At 40.5% G+C, this 14,952-nt stretch overlaps 1 protein-coding gene across 8 annotated transcripts in view; it reads right to left on the minus strand.

Moving 5' to 3' along the window:
- ANKRD29 (ankyrin repeat domain 29) overlaps window positions 1–14,952 on the minus strand; it is a 55,435-nt gene that overhangs the window by 27,492 nt on the left and 12,991 nt on the right. For 4 of the 8 annotated variants that reach the window (XM_089517186.1, XM_089517184.1, XM_089517185.1 and 1 more), the window contains one exon: window positions 13,582–13,658. In XM_089517186.1, coding sequence (XP_089373312.1) covers window positions 13,582–13,584 — 3 coding nt within the window. In that variant the 5' untranslated portion in view covers window positions 13,585–13,658. Of the gene's footprint in view, window positions 1–6,926; window positions 7,070–11,176; window positions 11,260–13,581; window positions 13,659–14,952 lie in introns of those variants that run through there. The other 4 variants (XM_089517187.1, XM_089517181.1, XM_089517189.1 and 1 more) reach the window with 2 other exon arrangements.

Genomic DNA, 14,952 nt, shown 5'->3' on the forward strand with positions numbered 1-14,952 from the left:
TTGAGGGTGATTGCAGGGATATATGATGTATGTACTTCTTTTAGGGCCAAATTTCCTCACAGGGGCTGTTGGAAAAAAATTGCCATTTTTAGACCCAAGATAATTTTTCCAAATGGGAATTGACCTCTGGGTCTAAAATGGCCCAGAGATAATAAAAAATCTGACAAAATTTAACTTTACAGGCATTAGGGTGAGAGGGACATAAATATGGCTGAACTTATGCTTTCTTGCTTTCTGCTTCTGTACATGGCTTTGCAAAAGAATCAGTGGTTACAGTAGACTCATAGAATGAGCTAGAGAGTAAAAGTGCATGGGCTATGCACCTCTCCCTTCTCCAGAGCTTTGAGAATACAATGCTCTCCCTTTGCTGTGGCCTTGAAGCAAGTATCTCTTTGCATTCCAGACTCCAAGCAAATGTAATGCCAATAAGAAAGTGTGTGAACACTGCATGGACAGTGAACGCAACCAATCACTTGATGTTTAGACAATAGCCAATTAACTGCCTGTGGTATAATCATGTGTGTACTAAATAACCAATTAAGCTAATGCTATGTAAACAATGAACTGTGTTTTGCTATAAAAACTTTTGGAAATGGCTCTTGGGTGCAGCAGCAATTTTATCACCATCTGCTGGTGTGCTGTCGCCTTGGCCAATCAATAAAGTGCGTATTGCCTATGGACATTTCGGGTTCTTGTATCTTCACTCAAGGACACTCCTTTCAAATGAACATATTGGGAATGTTTCCCTAACAAGGGAAGTTGGGTAGGGACATTTTGGAGGACATTTTCCCCTGAAGAGGAAGTAATGTTCCTGAGCTTAAAAAACAACACACCCTCTTGAACCTACAGTGACCCATAGAGGACAACAAAAAATCATAAGGGGCATTTGTGGACATTTTGGAGGGCACTTTTCCCCTTGATAGCAGGGGGACGGCCCTACAATTCAACCCCCCAGTCCCAACAGTTGCTCACTCCTGGTGCACTAGCTATCCTCCTGCAGAATACCCAACTGAAGCTAGGGATCTACCCATGCTTCCATGCTTTTAGTCTCTGTTAAAGATTTTTCTTTTCAAAAATGCATTTCCTAACTAATGAATACGTCACTCACTGTTGTCTTAATGTTTTTATAGTAATGTGAAGTTGAAGGCTTTCATGGCCGGCTGGCATCCATAGTGTTTTGTGGGTTTTTCGGAACATGGCCACATAGCTCAAAAAACCCACAAATTTTTTTTTTATAGTAATCTTTTTGTGTGTGTTTGTTTTAATCCATTATACACTATGTCCAAAATATCCAATATTGGGTGGTTCAGAAATTCAGTGCACACCTTACCAACATTTTCCTGTGTAGAGTTTATATAATTGCACTGATGGTGGTGGTATGGTTACAGAATCAAACTTCCTCCTCAGTCCTGAAAGGAGTTATTCTAGATGTGAAGTTATTTTCTACAATAAATGTATTCTGAGAGATCATTGAGAGATTTTTTGAGCTTAATTATTATCTTAAGAGATTTATTAAAATGATAGAAGAGCAGTGACATTGATGCATCAAAATGTTTCAGCCTGGATGCAATGACATTGCAAAATAGGAAAGGAGGCAGCCCTGTTTAGTCACTGTGTTCTCTTCACAAGGAATACTAATAAATATTCATCAAAATAAAGGTCACCCATTGAAAGTATGGAGAGAGAGAAAGGTAGTTGCCCTTGTTAGACAGAGTGTGAGGAATCTAAATGCAAAGTGTTTATATTGACAACACTAACATCCGTATCTACTAGCTAGGGGTGAGTGGGTTAGGATGAGGCAGCTCAGAGGTTGGAAAAATTACTTTTTGGGACTACAACTCTCTCAATCCCCACCCAGCCCAGCTCATGCAAGCTCTTCTTTGCTGCTATGCTTAGGAATGCATTTTCCTCAGTGGAGCAGGTAATAATACTTGTGGAAAAGTCTGTCTGAATAAGTGCACTGCTGGTAGGAAGTGCCTTGAAATGAGATCAGTCTAGGGGTGAGAGGGGACACTGAAGGTCCATTCCTTACATCAGCCTCATCCTTCACTCCGATTGATTTCAGTGTGAAGACAAATGTAAACATAAAAATAAAATAAAAAACAAAAGCAGGAAAAAAGAGCAATGAAGACTGGGCCAACATGCCCCCCCCCCATTGGTAAAAAGCCAAATAATGAATCTGAATGCTGACTGATACATTTATAGACCAAAAAAAGAAGGGGGGGGGGGTTTAAGGGAAAGAAAATAACAAATTTAGAATATTGAAACAGAACATTAATTGTAGCAAACTGGGAAACATCTATTTAGAACTTTTAATTGATTAAAAATATATCCTTCATGATTAATCAGAAAACTGTTTCTGGGGGGAAATAATACTATAGAGCAGACATCAGCTCAGAAAAGGAATGCCCCACTTGTATTTCATAAAAGAAAGCAGGCATTTGTTGTTGTTGTTTTTGTGTGCCTTCTGACATGGCAATCCTAAGGCAAATTTATCATGGGGCTTTCTTGGCAAGCTTCTTCAGAGAGGGTTTGCCATTGCCATCCTCTGAGGCTGTGTGTGACTTGCCTTAGGTCTACATCTTCTACAGTAATTCATTAGCAAAATGCACACAACATTTAAATGACTGATTAACATGCTAGGAACAATCTGTTTATTTACAAATATGTACAGAAGCAAAATATATTAGAATCAAGTAGAGTCCCAAAGGCAGGGAGCACAACAACAAATTCTCCATATTCTTGTGGGAAAGAAACCCATGACAGATAGTGATTCACCTTCACCTAATTCACAACTCTCTCTCTCTCTGGTTGCCACTTTCTGCCACTAGCTGCCTTTTTGTGGCCTTTTCCCCAACCTCATCTGGGCATCACATTTTCAAGACAGAAGACAATCTAGACTATTAACGCCCATTAAAGCTCCCTTCTCAAATCTCTCATCACTCATTAATTTTTTTCTAGCAAATACTATTGCAATAGGTCTCTTTGCAAGACAGCCAGACCCATAAACACACATAATCATTAAAAATGAACACAAAGTTCTATAATAAGGTGCTTGCTCTTATAAGAGCAAACAGCTCTTATTATGAGGTATCAATTTACATAACCACGAGCAAATGTCTCCATTGTCTCCTGTTTTCATATATGCTACAATCCTCCTCTCTCTATTATGCACTTCACTGACTGACTAACTGAGGGCCCTTTCACATTACACCATTATAGCACTATGATTCCACTTTAACTGCCACGGTTCCATCCTCTGAAATCTAGATTTCTGCAGTTTAGGGAACTGTATTTGGAATTCTCAGACTGACAGTTCTACTGACTTATCAAATTACAAACTCCACAGGATGCAGCCATGAAAGTTAAAGTGGAATCATAGTGCCATAATGGTTTAGTCTGCAAGAGCACTGAGATATAAGGTGATCTGCACAGCCTGCACAAGACCCAAAGCCTCTCTTTGTAAGTCTGCTCAAAAGTGAGTTTGGTAGGGTTTGTTACCATGAAAATCTGATTAAAAAAATCTTCTACATGACTGCTTGCCCAACTGAGCTCAATAAGTCAAAGATAAGTGAATACAGGATTTCAGCTTCAATTATTTTCCCCAATAATAACCCAACACAGCAAGACTGTCTTTATTTTTCTCTCCAGAGCTATATATAATTATTTTTTCTTAAACCAGGATCACATTTATATACACTGAAACTTTTAATTTTGAATTGAGAGCCCCAGAATCAAGACATTTTTAAAAATGAATAACCAGCAACAACTACAGTGGGCCCTTGGTATCCACTGAGTTTGGGTTTCAAGACCTTCCATGGATACCAAAATCCATGGATACTCAAGTTCCATTAAATACAATGGCATAGTAAAATGGTGTCCCTTATATAAAATGGCAAAATCAAGGTTTGTTTTTTGGAATTTTATATTTTTAAAATATTTTCAAGATGTGGATGGTTGAGCCTGTGGTGGAAGAATTGGTGGATATGGAAGGTTAGCTAATGTCTTCATTTATGGCTAACCAAAATATACAATATACTTGTTGCAAGCTTTCAAAGCTCCACTGGATTCTTCATCAGGCAAGATGTTACAAACAAACAAAGAGGAAAATTACAGATGTTAGTAGGATGCCTGCATTCTGTTGTATTTGTCCTAAGTTAAGATGGTATGGGGTGGCTATCTTTTGCAGGCTGGCTCCTCCTCCTTCTGACTATGTGGAAAAATTTCAAAGTCCAGCAAATATACAGTCCATTTGCATCTCAACAAGGACTCCTCTCTTGCAACCCAATCTGTCTCCATTCTTGTGAGGCCACAGGCTTCTTTGTAGGCAGAGGACAATGGACTGGGCTCCTTTATATAGGTTGGCAGTAATTCCCACCATGCCCAGCCACCATGATCATCAGTTCAGTAGCCAGTACAGAGTTAAACAAAATAACAGTTGGATTTAACAGGGCAGGGGTAGAAATCTTACGGCCTTCCAGATGCTGTTTGACTGTAATCCCCAGCTGCCCTGCTCAGTATAGTCAATGACAAGGAATGACAAGAGCTGCAGTTCCACAACATCTGGAGGGCCCCATTATTGCAAATGCCAAAGTAGAAGATTCATTTTGAATCCCTTTACATGTCAAAATAACGTATAGTGGGGTGACACCACATACCACCCTCATAGAAAATGGGCCCTATGTGTACACACAGTTTCTGAACATGAGAGGAGGAATGTTCTGGATTGACTGTGTGTTAGAAATGGTGATGCACCTACATTTCACGTATATTCCTTCACTCATACTTTCAACATGTGGGAAGTTCAAGTGGACACACCCCCTTCCCACAGTACAGTTGGCCCTCTATCCATGGATTCTTTATCCACAAATATTAAAAAAAATTCTGAAAAGCAAATGTTGATTTTTCCCATTTTAATCTGTAATTTTTAACTTGTTTTTATTGCTGTTTTATTGTTGTATTTGTTTATTGTGGAATTGTACATTTATGTACTTTGTAACCCGCCTTGATCTACCAAGGAAAGGCGGGCTATAAATAAAGATTTTATTATTTATTTATTATTATTTTATATAAGGGACACCATTTTACTATGCCATTGTATTTAATGGTATTTTAACATCCAGAGATTTTGGTATCCACAGGGGATCCTGGAACCAAACCCCAACAGATACCAAGGGCCTACTGTACATGGCATCTTCTTACATTCATATAGCAGGATTTGGAGCCCAATGAAAGGCAAACCACAAAGGCATTGGGGAAAGAGGCTTTTTTGGATGTGGCACCACATCCTTTGGAGGGAGTGCAAACTGGTTTCTCACTTCTTCATTTTGGCAAACAGCAGCCACTGTCAATTCATTTTAGCAGTTTTTAGATGTGCAGAAGTGGGAAGTGATGTTTCAGTCTGTCTATTACCTTGAGGCTAATTATACTGCTTTTAGGTTTGTCTTATTTTTGCTGCAGATTGTTTGGGGGATCCCTGGAGTTGTTCCAACCAGAGTTAACATCAACTATCTCTTCAGCATCAACTCATTCCTCTTCCAAGCTGACTAAAACATACACTTTTAAATGTTAGGTCTGCACTGGGCAGAAAATCTTTCCTGACCTACAGGAAAAGAGATCCATCTAAACATTAAGATGAACTTCCTGAAGCTATTTGACATGGGAATATGTTGCCTTGGAGTATGGTGAAGTCTACTTCCTTGGAAGTTTTTAAACAGAGGCTGGATAGCCATCTGTCAAGGTGCTTTGATTCTGTGTTCCTGCATGGCAGAATGGGATTGGATTGGATGGCCCTTGTGGTCTCTCCCAACTCCATAGGAGTTTATCACACTGGGGCTAATTTTGGCATTAAAGGGAGATTAAAGTGCATTTAAAGCATCCTGCAAATAAAGTGAAAATGGTAAGTAATTGTGCGAATGATTATCGCACGCGATGGTGCAAATAAAGTGATATCGAAAATGCACTGTTGCTGAAATCCTGAAAGTAAAAAGATGTGCATTAATGCTTCTTCGTGACCACTTTAATGGTGGGTTTTGTGCGACGTCGTGTAAAATCGTTTTGTGTAATTACATGGTTTTTCTGGAATATTAATGGAATAAACTCACAATCTCCTTCTTGTGATAAACTAACATCATCACTCTATATAGTGACTCTTTCCAGTGCTGGAGCTCAGCCCTGCACCAGGTTCTAGTGGTGACCCAAAAGCAAACAAGTGTGAGGATGCATGGGACAGAGTTTATTTCCCTTCAACATATACATGGCAGGGGGAGCGGGTGAGAATCCAGGTAAAGAGCATGTCAGACACACAGCATCTGCTCTTTTTTCAAACCAGACACATGGGCAGTTGCTTCAGCCGAACCAGGCAATAAAATGGTCCAAAACACACTGCAGAAATAATCCAGACTGCCTGAACTGCCCTGGCTCAATGCTAGGGAATTCAGGGAAGTGTCGTTTTGTGAGACATTATTGAGCCTTCTCTGTCAGACAGAGCTCTGGTGCCACAATGAACCCCAATTCCCAGGACTCCCGAGCATTGAGCCTGGGCAGTTAAAGCGGTCTCAAAGTGGATGATTGCTGCAGTGTGTTCTGGACCAATGTCTCCCCCAATGCAACCACACTGGTGCTGCTGCTTTTTAGTAACACTGGTGTCATCCTTGGTCTGTGCTGATGATCCACATTGCAGCCATAATCCGTTTTGACACCCCTTGACACCATGCTCTGGCATTCTGGGAATTGCAGCTGGTTGTGGTACCAGAGCGGAGCACAACCAACTGCAATTCCCAGAATGCCAGAGCATGGAGTTAAGGGGTGTCAAAACGGATTATGGCTGCAATGTGGATGCAGCTTTTCTGTCCCAGGCCTGGCCTGGCTGCATCTTCTGCATTGCAACAGCCGCAGTAGCTGAGGATGGAGGCAGCAGAGCTTACCTTGAAGGACATCTTGAGCTGGCCTTCCTCCTCCTCTTCCTCCTGGAAGCTCATGCCTTCCTCAGCCCCATCCAAGGGAGGATCCGCATCCCTCCCTGGTGCTCCCTACTCTTCCTCCTCCTCCCTGCAAAGCCTGAGTTGCAAGAGAGGAAGAAAGAGGCGGCCAGGGGCTGGCCTTGCGCACAGCAGCGCCTCGCTGCAGGCGGTGGAAGCAGGACCGCGCCCGCGGAAGCTCCGCGGCTGGGTGCCAGGGTGCCAGCCTGCCAAGCTTTGCCCGTCTGCAGCCAGAAGCTTCCTCTTCCTCCTCCTCCTCCTCCTCCTCCTCGGTCTGTCTGCCGCCTGCTCTCTGGTCCTCATTGCGTCCACGGTGGTCTCCTGCAAAGCTAGAGCCAGAGCCTTGCCAGGGAGGATGCACTGGCACACAGCTCCTCGTTAAGGAAGCATCCTCTCTTGCTCGCTGCCAGGCTGGCACTCATTTGGCCGCTCCCCAGCAGACGCACTTTTTTTTTTGGGGGGGGGGGTGATTTCAGAGCACACATATATGCATACACACACACACACAGAGAGAGAAACATGTTGTGGCCCCTTTGAGACTAACTGAAAGAAAGAAATTGGCAGCATGAGCATTCGTAGGCTTCAGTCTACTTCCTCAGGTGCATTTCCAAATGCCCCTGAGAAAGTAGACTGACGTCTATGAAAGCTCATGCTGCCAATTTCCTTCTTTCAGTTACTCTCAAAGGGGCTGCAGCATATGACACCCTGTTAGGAACAGACAGTAACAAAGACTTGAAACAACTATTGATGACAGCTAGAGAAGAAAGTTCAAAAGCAGAGGTACAGTTGAATACTAATACTAAGGAAACAAAAATAATTATCACACTTTATTTACTTAACTTTAAGGTGAGTAATGAACATTGAAAGAGCTAAAGATTTTCTGAACTTTGGTTCAGTCATTAATTGAAATTGAGATTTTAGTAAAAAAAAAATCAGAAGAAAGCCAAGACTTGGAAAGGCAGCTGTGAAAGAACTAGATAAGATCCTTAAGTGTAAAGACACTTCATGAAATACCAAAGTCAAATGCATCTAAGCCATATTAATATTTATGATTTCTAGGTATGGATGCAAAAGCTGCACAGTGAAGAACACTGACAGGAAAAAAAAACTAATTTGAAATATGGTTCTGGAGGAGAGTACTATGGATGCCATGGACTACTAAAAAGATGTATAGATTTTAGAGCAAGCCAATTCCTGAATTGACAGTAGAAGGCAAAACAACTAATCTGAGGCTATTGTCCCATTAAATACAATGTCATAGCAAAATGATGTTCCTTATATAAAATGGTAAATTAAGGTTTGCTATATAGAATTTATACCTTTTTGGGATATTTTCAAGCTGAGGATGCTTGAATCCATGGATAAAAAAATGATGGATAAGGAGTGCCGACTGTATGATCCTTGTTCATATGGTGCACTGTAAAAATGAGTCTTGCTTCTCATTATGCTATCATGGCACAAAAGCATAATTCTGGATCTTCATGAATTTCTCAGGTCAACACTCCATATAGACTGAGCAATCAAAATATTCAGCTGTTTTGATATGATCTGGCTTTTACTTTGCAATCAGCCAGTTTTATTTGGTATAGCCATAGATTCTTACAGTTTTACCAAGGGAATGCAGGTTTGACATACAGATCAGAAGTCTATATGCATAACTTACAGCAACAGCTTTTAAAACATTCACTAGGATCTTTTGGTTCCAATACCAAATAAAATTGGTTGCGTTAGTAGTTGCTTAAGAGGTCAGCTGGGCACAGATCTCATTAAGGTGAGAAGAGGAAAAAGGGAATCATAAGGCCCTCCAGATGTTGAATTAGTTCTAGCATAGAAGAAAGAAAGGGTATAAATAAAGGATGGATGACAGGATGACATATGGAAGCATGCCTCATTATTGTCTATGCTGACGAGAGTTGTAGGTCAACAGTATCTGGAAGGCTGCACAATTCTCACTCCTGACTTACATCATTTTAACAGGGTAATCAGTAACAAGTGCCATTTTGTTCAATGTGGCTTAATCCCAAATACAGGATTGCAGCCTTTTTATATATGAACATACTAACATTCATATGTGAAATAGGAAGCCATGTGTGTGCTATTTAGTGGCTCTGTGTAATCATTATTCCTCTCTTTCCTGCCCAAGATTTGACAACTAGAGATCAAGGAAGCATAATGAAAACAGACAACTCTGTATGGGCAGTATTTTTAAAAAGCCAAGGCAGCCATGTTAAACATTTTTTTAAATCTAAAATCTGTATTAGGGCATCAGGAACATGATGCCATAACTGCCATTTTTGGCAGAAAATCAGGAAATAAATAAAGGACAGTGTGATGACATGCTTTTTCATTAATCATTGAATCATAGAGTGGAAGAGACCGCAAGGGCCATCCAGTCCAACCCCCTTGCCATGCAGGAAATCTAAATCAAAACATCCCCAACAGATGACCATGCAGCCTCTGCTTAAAGACCTCTAAGGAAGGAGATGCCACTACACTCTAAGGGAGTTTGTTCCACTGTCAAACAGCCCTTATTGTCAGGAAGTTCCTCCTAATGTTGAGGTGGAATCTCTTTTCCTGCAGCTTGCTATTCTCTTCCTCCTACTATCATGTGTCCCCCTCTCTAGCAAAGCAACCCAGCATTAGATGTACTCTGAGAAACACATCTCTTAGAACAACATACATGTGTTCTTGACATTATTCACAAGAGTATTAAATACTTTTCTGATAGGTTTTAGTTAGAGATGCTATTTTAAATCAAGGAGCTTCAAATGTAATTCTCAGCAGAATGTTGCAGCATATATTTTGCAGATGACAGCTACTCAGTGTTTCCTGTTATTTTTACCTCAACAACAGTTAACTAGACTTAATGACAGTTGTGAACAGAGTAATAGTTTAATCGTGTGCTTTAAAAGATTCTTCTTCATTGATTAGATGCACTATCAACAGAATAGCTTTCTCTAGGGGTTAAATTAAGTAGTCTTCTTAACTTCACAACTTGTCTTGCAAGTATTGCATACTTGACAGTAAATGGACATGAGCCAATGTCAATAACGGAGCCATGTGATCTATGGTGCATTTCTTTTCCATCTAGTCTGTGAATGTATGAGAGCCAGCATGATGTAGTGGTTTGAGTGTTGGACTACAACTCTGGAGACCATGCTTCAAATCCTGGCTCGACCGTGGAAACCCACTGGGTGACCTTGAGCAAGTCACAGTCTCTCAGCCTCAGAGGAAGGCAAAAGCAAGCCCCTTCTGAACAAATCTTGCCAAGAAAAACCTGTGATAGGTTTGTTTTAGGGTCACCATAAATTGGAAAGAACTTGAAAGCACACAACAATTGTTGCTTGTATCCCAATTAATTGTATCCCAATCTTGCATAAAATTAGTCCTTTAACAAACTTTTCATAGTATATGATCCTCACTTATTTTGTAGCACTGAGTTTTGTGGGTGGGTTCTATAAATTCTGAAAGTGCCTTCAAGTCTTCTGCTGGAGTATGGCAACCCCATGAATTTCACTGATTTCTTTTAGGGAGGGAGTATTAAGGAGGGAGTATGAAGTGGCTCAGGTGGTTAGGACACTTGACTCTGTTGATTGCAAGGTTAGCAGTTCGAGGCCCGGGTGCCGCATGATGGGGCGAGCTCCCATCACTAGTCCCAGCTTCTACCAAACTAGCAGTTTGAAAGCATGCAAATGCAAACAGATAAATAGGTACCACTCCAGTGGGAAGGTAAACGGCATTCTGTGCAATCTTGCTGGCCACATGATCACAGAGTAGTCTCTGACAACGCTGGCTTTTCAGCTTAGTAACGGAGATGAGCACCACCCCCTATGATCAAACATGACAGGGAATACCCTTACCTTTATTCAAGAGGTGGTTTGCTATTATCTTTGTCTGAAATATAACCTACAGCACATGATATTCCTTTGCAGTTTCACTTGCAACTATTAACCACACCTGACTCTGCTTCACTTTCAAGATCCGGTGGGATATGGATCCTTCAAGGTGTTTAAGAAAACCCCATGAAAACCATGTCTTAGGGTTGCCTTAAGTTGAACATGACTTGAAGGCACACAACAACAAAGTTGTATACTGCATGAAGAAAAATTATTACTGTATGTGATGCATAAAATCATTACAAAATAAATGTGAGTTTTCTCCTTATATTATTCAAAATAAACAGAACTCTGTCTTACCATTTTTTCTTCTGAAAATTCCAGGTGTTTTAACCTCTTCCCATATAGCATCTGCTTTGTAATCCCAATAGTATGTTTGCATTTCTTTGTAATTTTTCAGTATTGGTATATCCATTTTAAATATGAAGTGACAATTCCTGTTCCCAGGACATGTGTGCACCATTGATTTATGCAAGAACATTAATGTTTTGTGTTGAGCCTGTCTCTTAGCTTTTACTACTTTTCTCTCCTTGTTTGGTAGGAGCTTACTGAGCTAATACTCTGACTAATGAGTTAGCTGTGATTACTATCTATGATGACTCCATTGTATTTTACAGCTATTATGGATATTAATCTCAAGCATGCACAAGATTATGTATGCAAAACAATTTAATGTACTATCTTAATTAGGTGTTGATAACCTTGAAATATTTAATAATTAGATAATTCTTGCATCAGTTTTTAAATCTAGTGGTACTTTTATGGACACATAAAAGTAATGCAAGTCCAATCATGTATGTATTTGTGTTGTTTGTATTTAAAAATCAGCTTTCCTATCAGTCAAGTAAAGGTGAAACCAACTGAAGGTTGGGACAGCTGTCAACAAATAACAATACATTGACATTATTACTGAGACATGATAATATAATCAGTGGACAGGAGAATATTTGGTACAGGAGATGTTCTTTTTCTAATGTAGTGCAGTTTAGCTCTCAGCAAGACAAACAAGGTATGTGTGGTTTAGGTCCAGATTATCTGAAAAGCCATGGCTGCATCCACATAGCAGAAATAATCCAGTTTGATACCACTTTAACTGCCATAATTCAATGCCTTCTCTGGCAGAGAAGGTTAAATGTCTCACAACATTACAGTTTCCAGAATCCCAAAGCCATGAGCCATGTCAGTTAAAGTGGTATCAATCCAGATTAATTCCACAGTGTGGATGCAGTCAGTAGCTCCCTATACAAGCCTGCCCATGTTGTAACATCCTAAACAAAGGGCTTTCTCACAGTCCCATTATTGTCACAGGCCAGTCTGGTGAGAACACATGAAAGCCTATAGGGCTTGAATATCTGTGAGTTTCCATTTTCGCGGGGGGTCCAGAACGGATCCCTGTGAAAGCGAAGGACTGACTGTATTTTTATACTGTTGTAAATTATGGACATTTTAACATGATATTTAATTGTGTTTTTTAAACTTTTGCACCATTAGGTTTTTAATTGTATCTGGTTGTTAACTTTGTTGTAAACTGCCTTGGGTCCCTTGTTGGGAGAATGGTGAGATACAAAATATATAAGTAAGGACCTATACAGATCAGCACTTTGTGCTGGCTTGTGGGAGGAATTAGGGCTCAGCGTCCGCACACTGGACATGCTAACTCTGCCCCTAGGGTGCCATTTTGGCACATGCCAGTCTACACAGTGCACACCATCATGACACCCCTCCAGTACTGCACTCACATGATGCAGCACTGAAGGGGCATCATAAAGCTGTGCCGCTGTGTCTATGGCACCCTTGGAGGGTACAAAAAGGATCCACTTTTTGCAGCTCCTTTTTGCGTTCTTCGGAGGCTGGATTGGGGCATGAGGTTGCTGCGGCCCCGATCCAGCCAGTAAAAGGGCAGCTGCATGCCACCCATCTGTATAGCCCCTAAGCAAACAAATAGGAGATGCAGGAACTGCAGAAAAAGACACTGGATCTTAGCCACTGGAAGAGCAATACTTTCAGATCAGAATTACACACACACACACACAGAGGGTATAAAAAGCTGATGGAGCTAGAGAACAGATGAAATTTTTGAAAGCAATTATTGGGAGCACACATTGGGAATGAGTATCATACTGTCTGGCTCAGGTCATTGGACCAGAGGGAAGAGTTGAAGGGAAAGAACACAATGGAATTCTGGAAAATGGGGGATGTACTCTGGTTTTCTTGTGGAACAAAACATATGTTAAACCATGTTGTTGTAAAAAAGACTTTTTAATTTGTTCCACTGACATGTTTCTTTGGATGAAATTGAACCTTAGCATTAAATGCTACAACAACAGAAAAAGAGAAACAGACGGATTAACTTGTGAAGAAGGGTTTTGCCGAAATGTGTACATTTCCCATTTTCCAGCATTGGACCAGAGGAAAATATTGTTAAGAGGGATGCCCACTGTCATTAGTGGGTTCAAGTAGCCAGGTAAGTAACACTGACACTGGCCCTGATTAGTATATGAAGTGGCACAACCCATATTCTGTATTTTATGAAGAACTGATATAGACCAGGTATATTCCTCATATGCCACAATGAAAGGATAATGTTAAGATTCAATTCACATTATAACTTTGAGATCCAATAATTCTATAACTGTGAGTCATTTTACAGTAGGTATAGGAAATGTTCTTAGACCTTGTTACATGGCATATCTTACCATCCTCGCCATTTACTTGCTGGCTAGGGCTGCTGAGACTGACAATCTTGCAGAATCTTGAGAGTCACACAATCTTCACTCCTCTCCTATATGGACAGGAAATGGGTCACTTAGGTTAAGAACATAGGAAGTGTCATTCTGGATCAGACCAAATACATATGTAGTATAGGACCATGTTCAAACAGTAGCCAACCACTTGCCTATGGGAAACCCACTTGGGTTCAACAGCTGTCTCCTTTTTATGTTTGCCAGCAACTAATATACAGAATCATCCTACTTTTGGTACTAGACAGAATACATATCCATTTCACCCAGTAGTCAGTGATAGTCCCATCGACCATGAATTTCTCCAGTCTCCTTTTAAATCTGTCTCAAGTTGACAAACATCACTATTTAACCAAGATAGCAAATTCTATAGTTTAACCATGATGGTTTGGTGAGGCAAGAGTCCCCACAAAGGTTTGCATTCAGTGTAATTTCCTTATTTCTACCCTGGACAAGACTAAGTGTCTTGTCTAGAAACAGAAGCAAAAGATTTCTGTTTCTGTAGTAAAGGGAGGACATTCATTTTCCAGGAACTAAAATGCATCTCAAAATACAAGTCCAGTACACGAATGGCAAATCCTCAAACCAGACCAACACACAGGAACATTAACTTGGTCATTAGGCAACTGAGCATTCTTCAGTCACTCTAAGGAATCCTTTCCTTTGAAGAACCTTATTTGCCACAGTATGCATAACTGGACACTTAGTGAGTGAGCAACAATGCACTTTCGGTTCCATCCAGTAGTGGCACTGTTGTGTATGCTGCTCAAAACAAATTTATCAGCCTGTAACAAATTCCATTATGTCTTTGTATCCACTGGTAATGTGGTTTTTGTGTGTGTGCCTTCAAGTAGTTTCCAACTTATGGTGACCCTAAGGTGGCTCTTTCATGAGATTTTCTTGGCAAAATTTGTTCAGATGAGGTTTGTCATTGCCTTACCCTGAGGCTGAGAGTATGTGACTTGCCCAAGATCACCCAGTGGGTTTCATGGCTGAGTGGGGAATTTAATACTTGTCTCTAGAGTTGTAGTCCAACATTCAAACCACTGTGTCACCTTGGCTCTCCTCACTGGTAATACAACTCATTATATTTCTTCTCAGAAGCCCCAATGAATTGAATGTGATCAAATTTGTAGTCCACTAGAAGCAATCCACTGGATCAGTGGGAACTTAGAAAGTCAACACATATGTAAGATCTATTGACTCATTAGGAGTATTCTCATGAGGATGTCCCATTTTTAGCCTGGATTTTAGCCTGCATTTCACTCTAGGAATGTATACCAATCCTGCAGTAAGTGGATCTACCTTTCTGAACTGTAGAGCTATGAGTATAAA

This window comes from Sceloporus occidentalis, unplaced genomic scaffold (assembly GCF_023333645.1).
Source record: "Sceloporus occidentalis isolate IW3139 unplaced genomic scaffold, rSceOcc1.0.p SCAF_3, whole genome shotgun sequence".
NCBI lineage: Eukaryota > Metazoa > Chordata > Lepidosauria > Squamata > Phrynosomatidae > Sceloporus > Sceloporus occidentalis.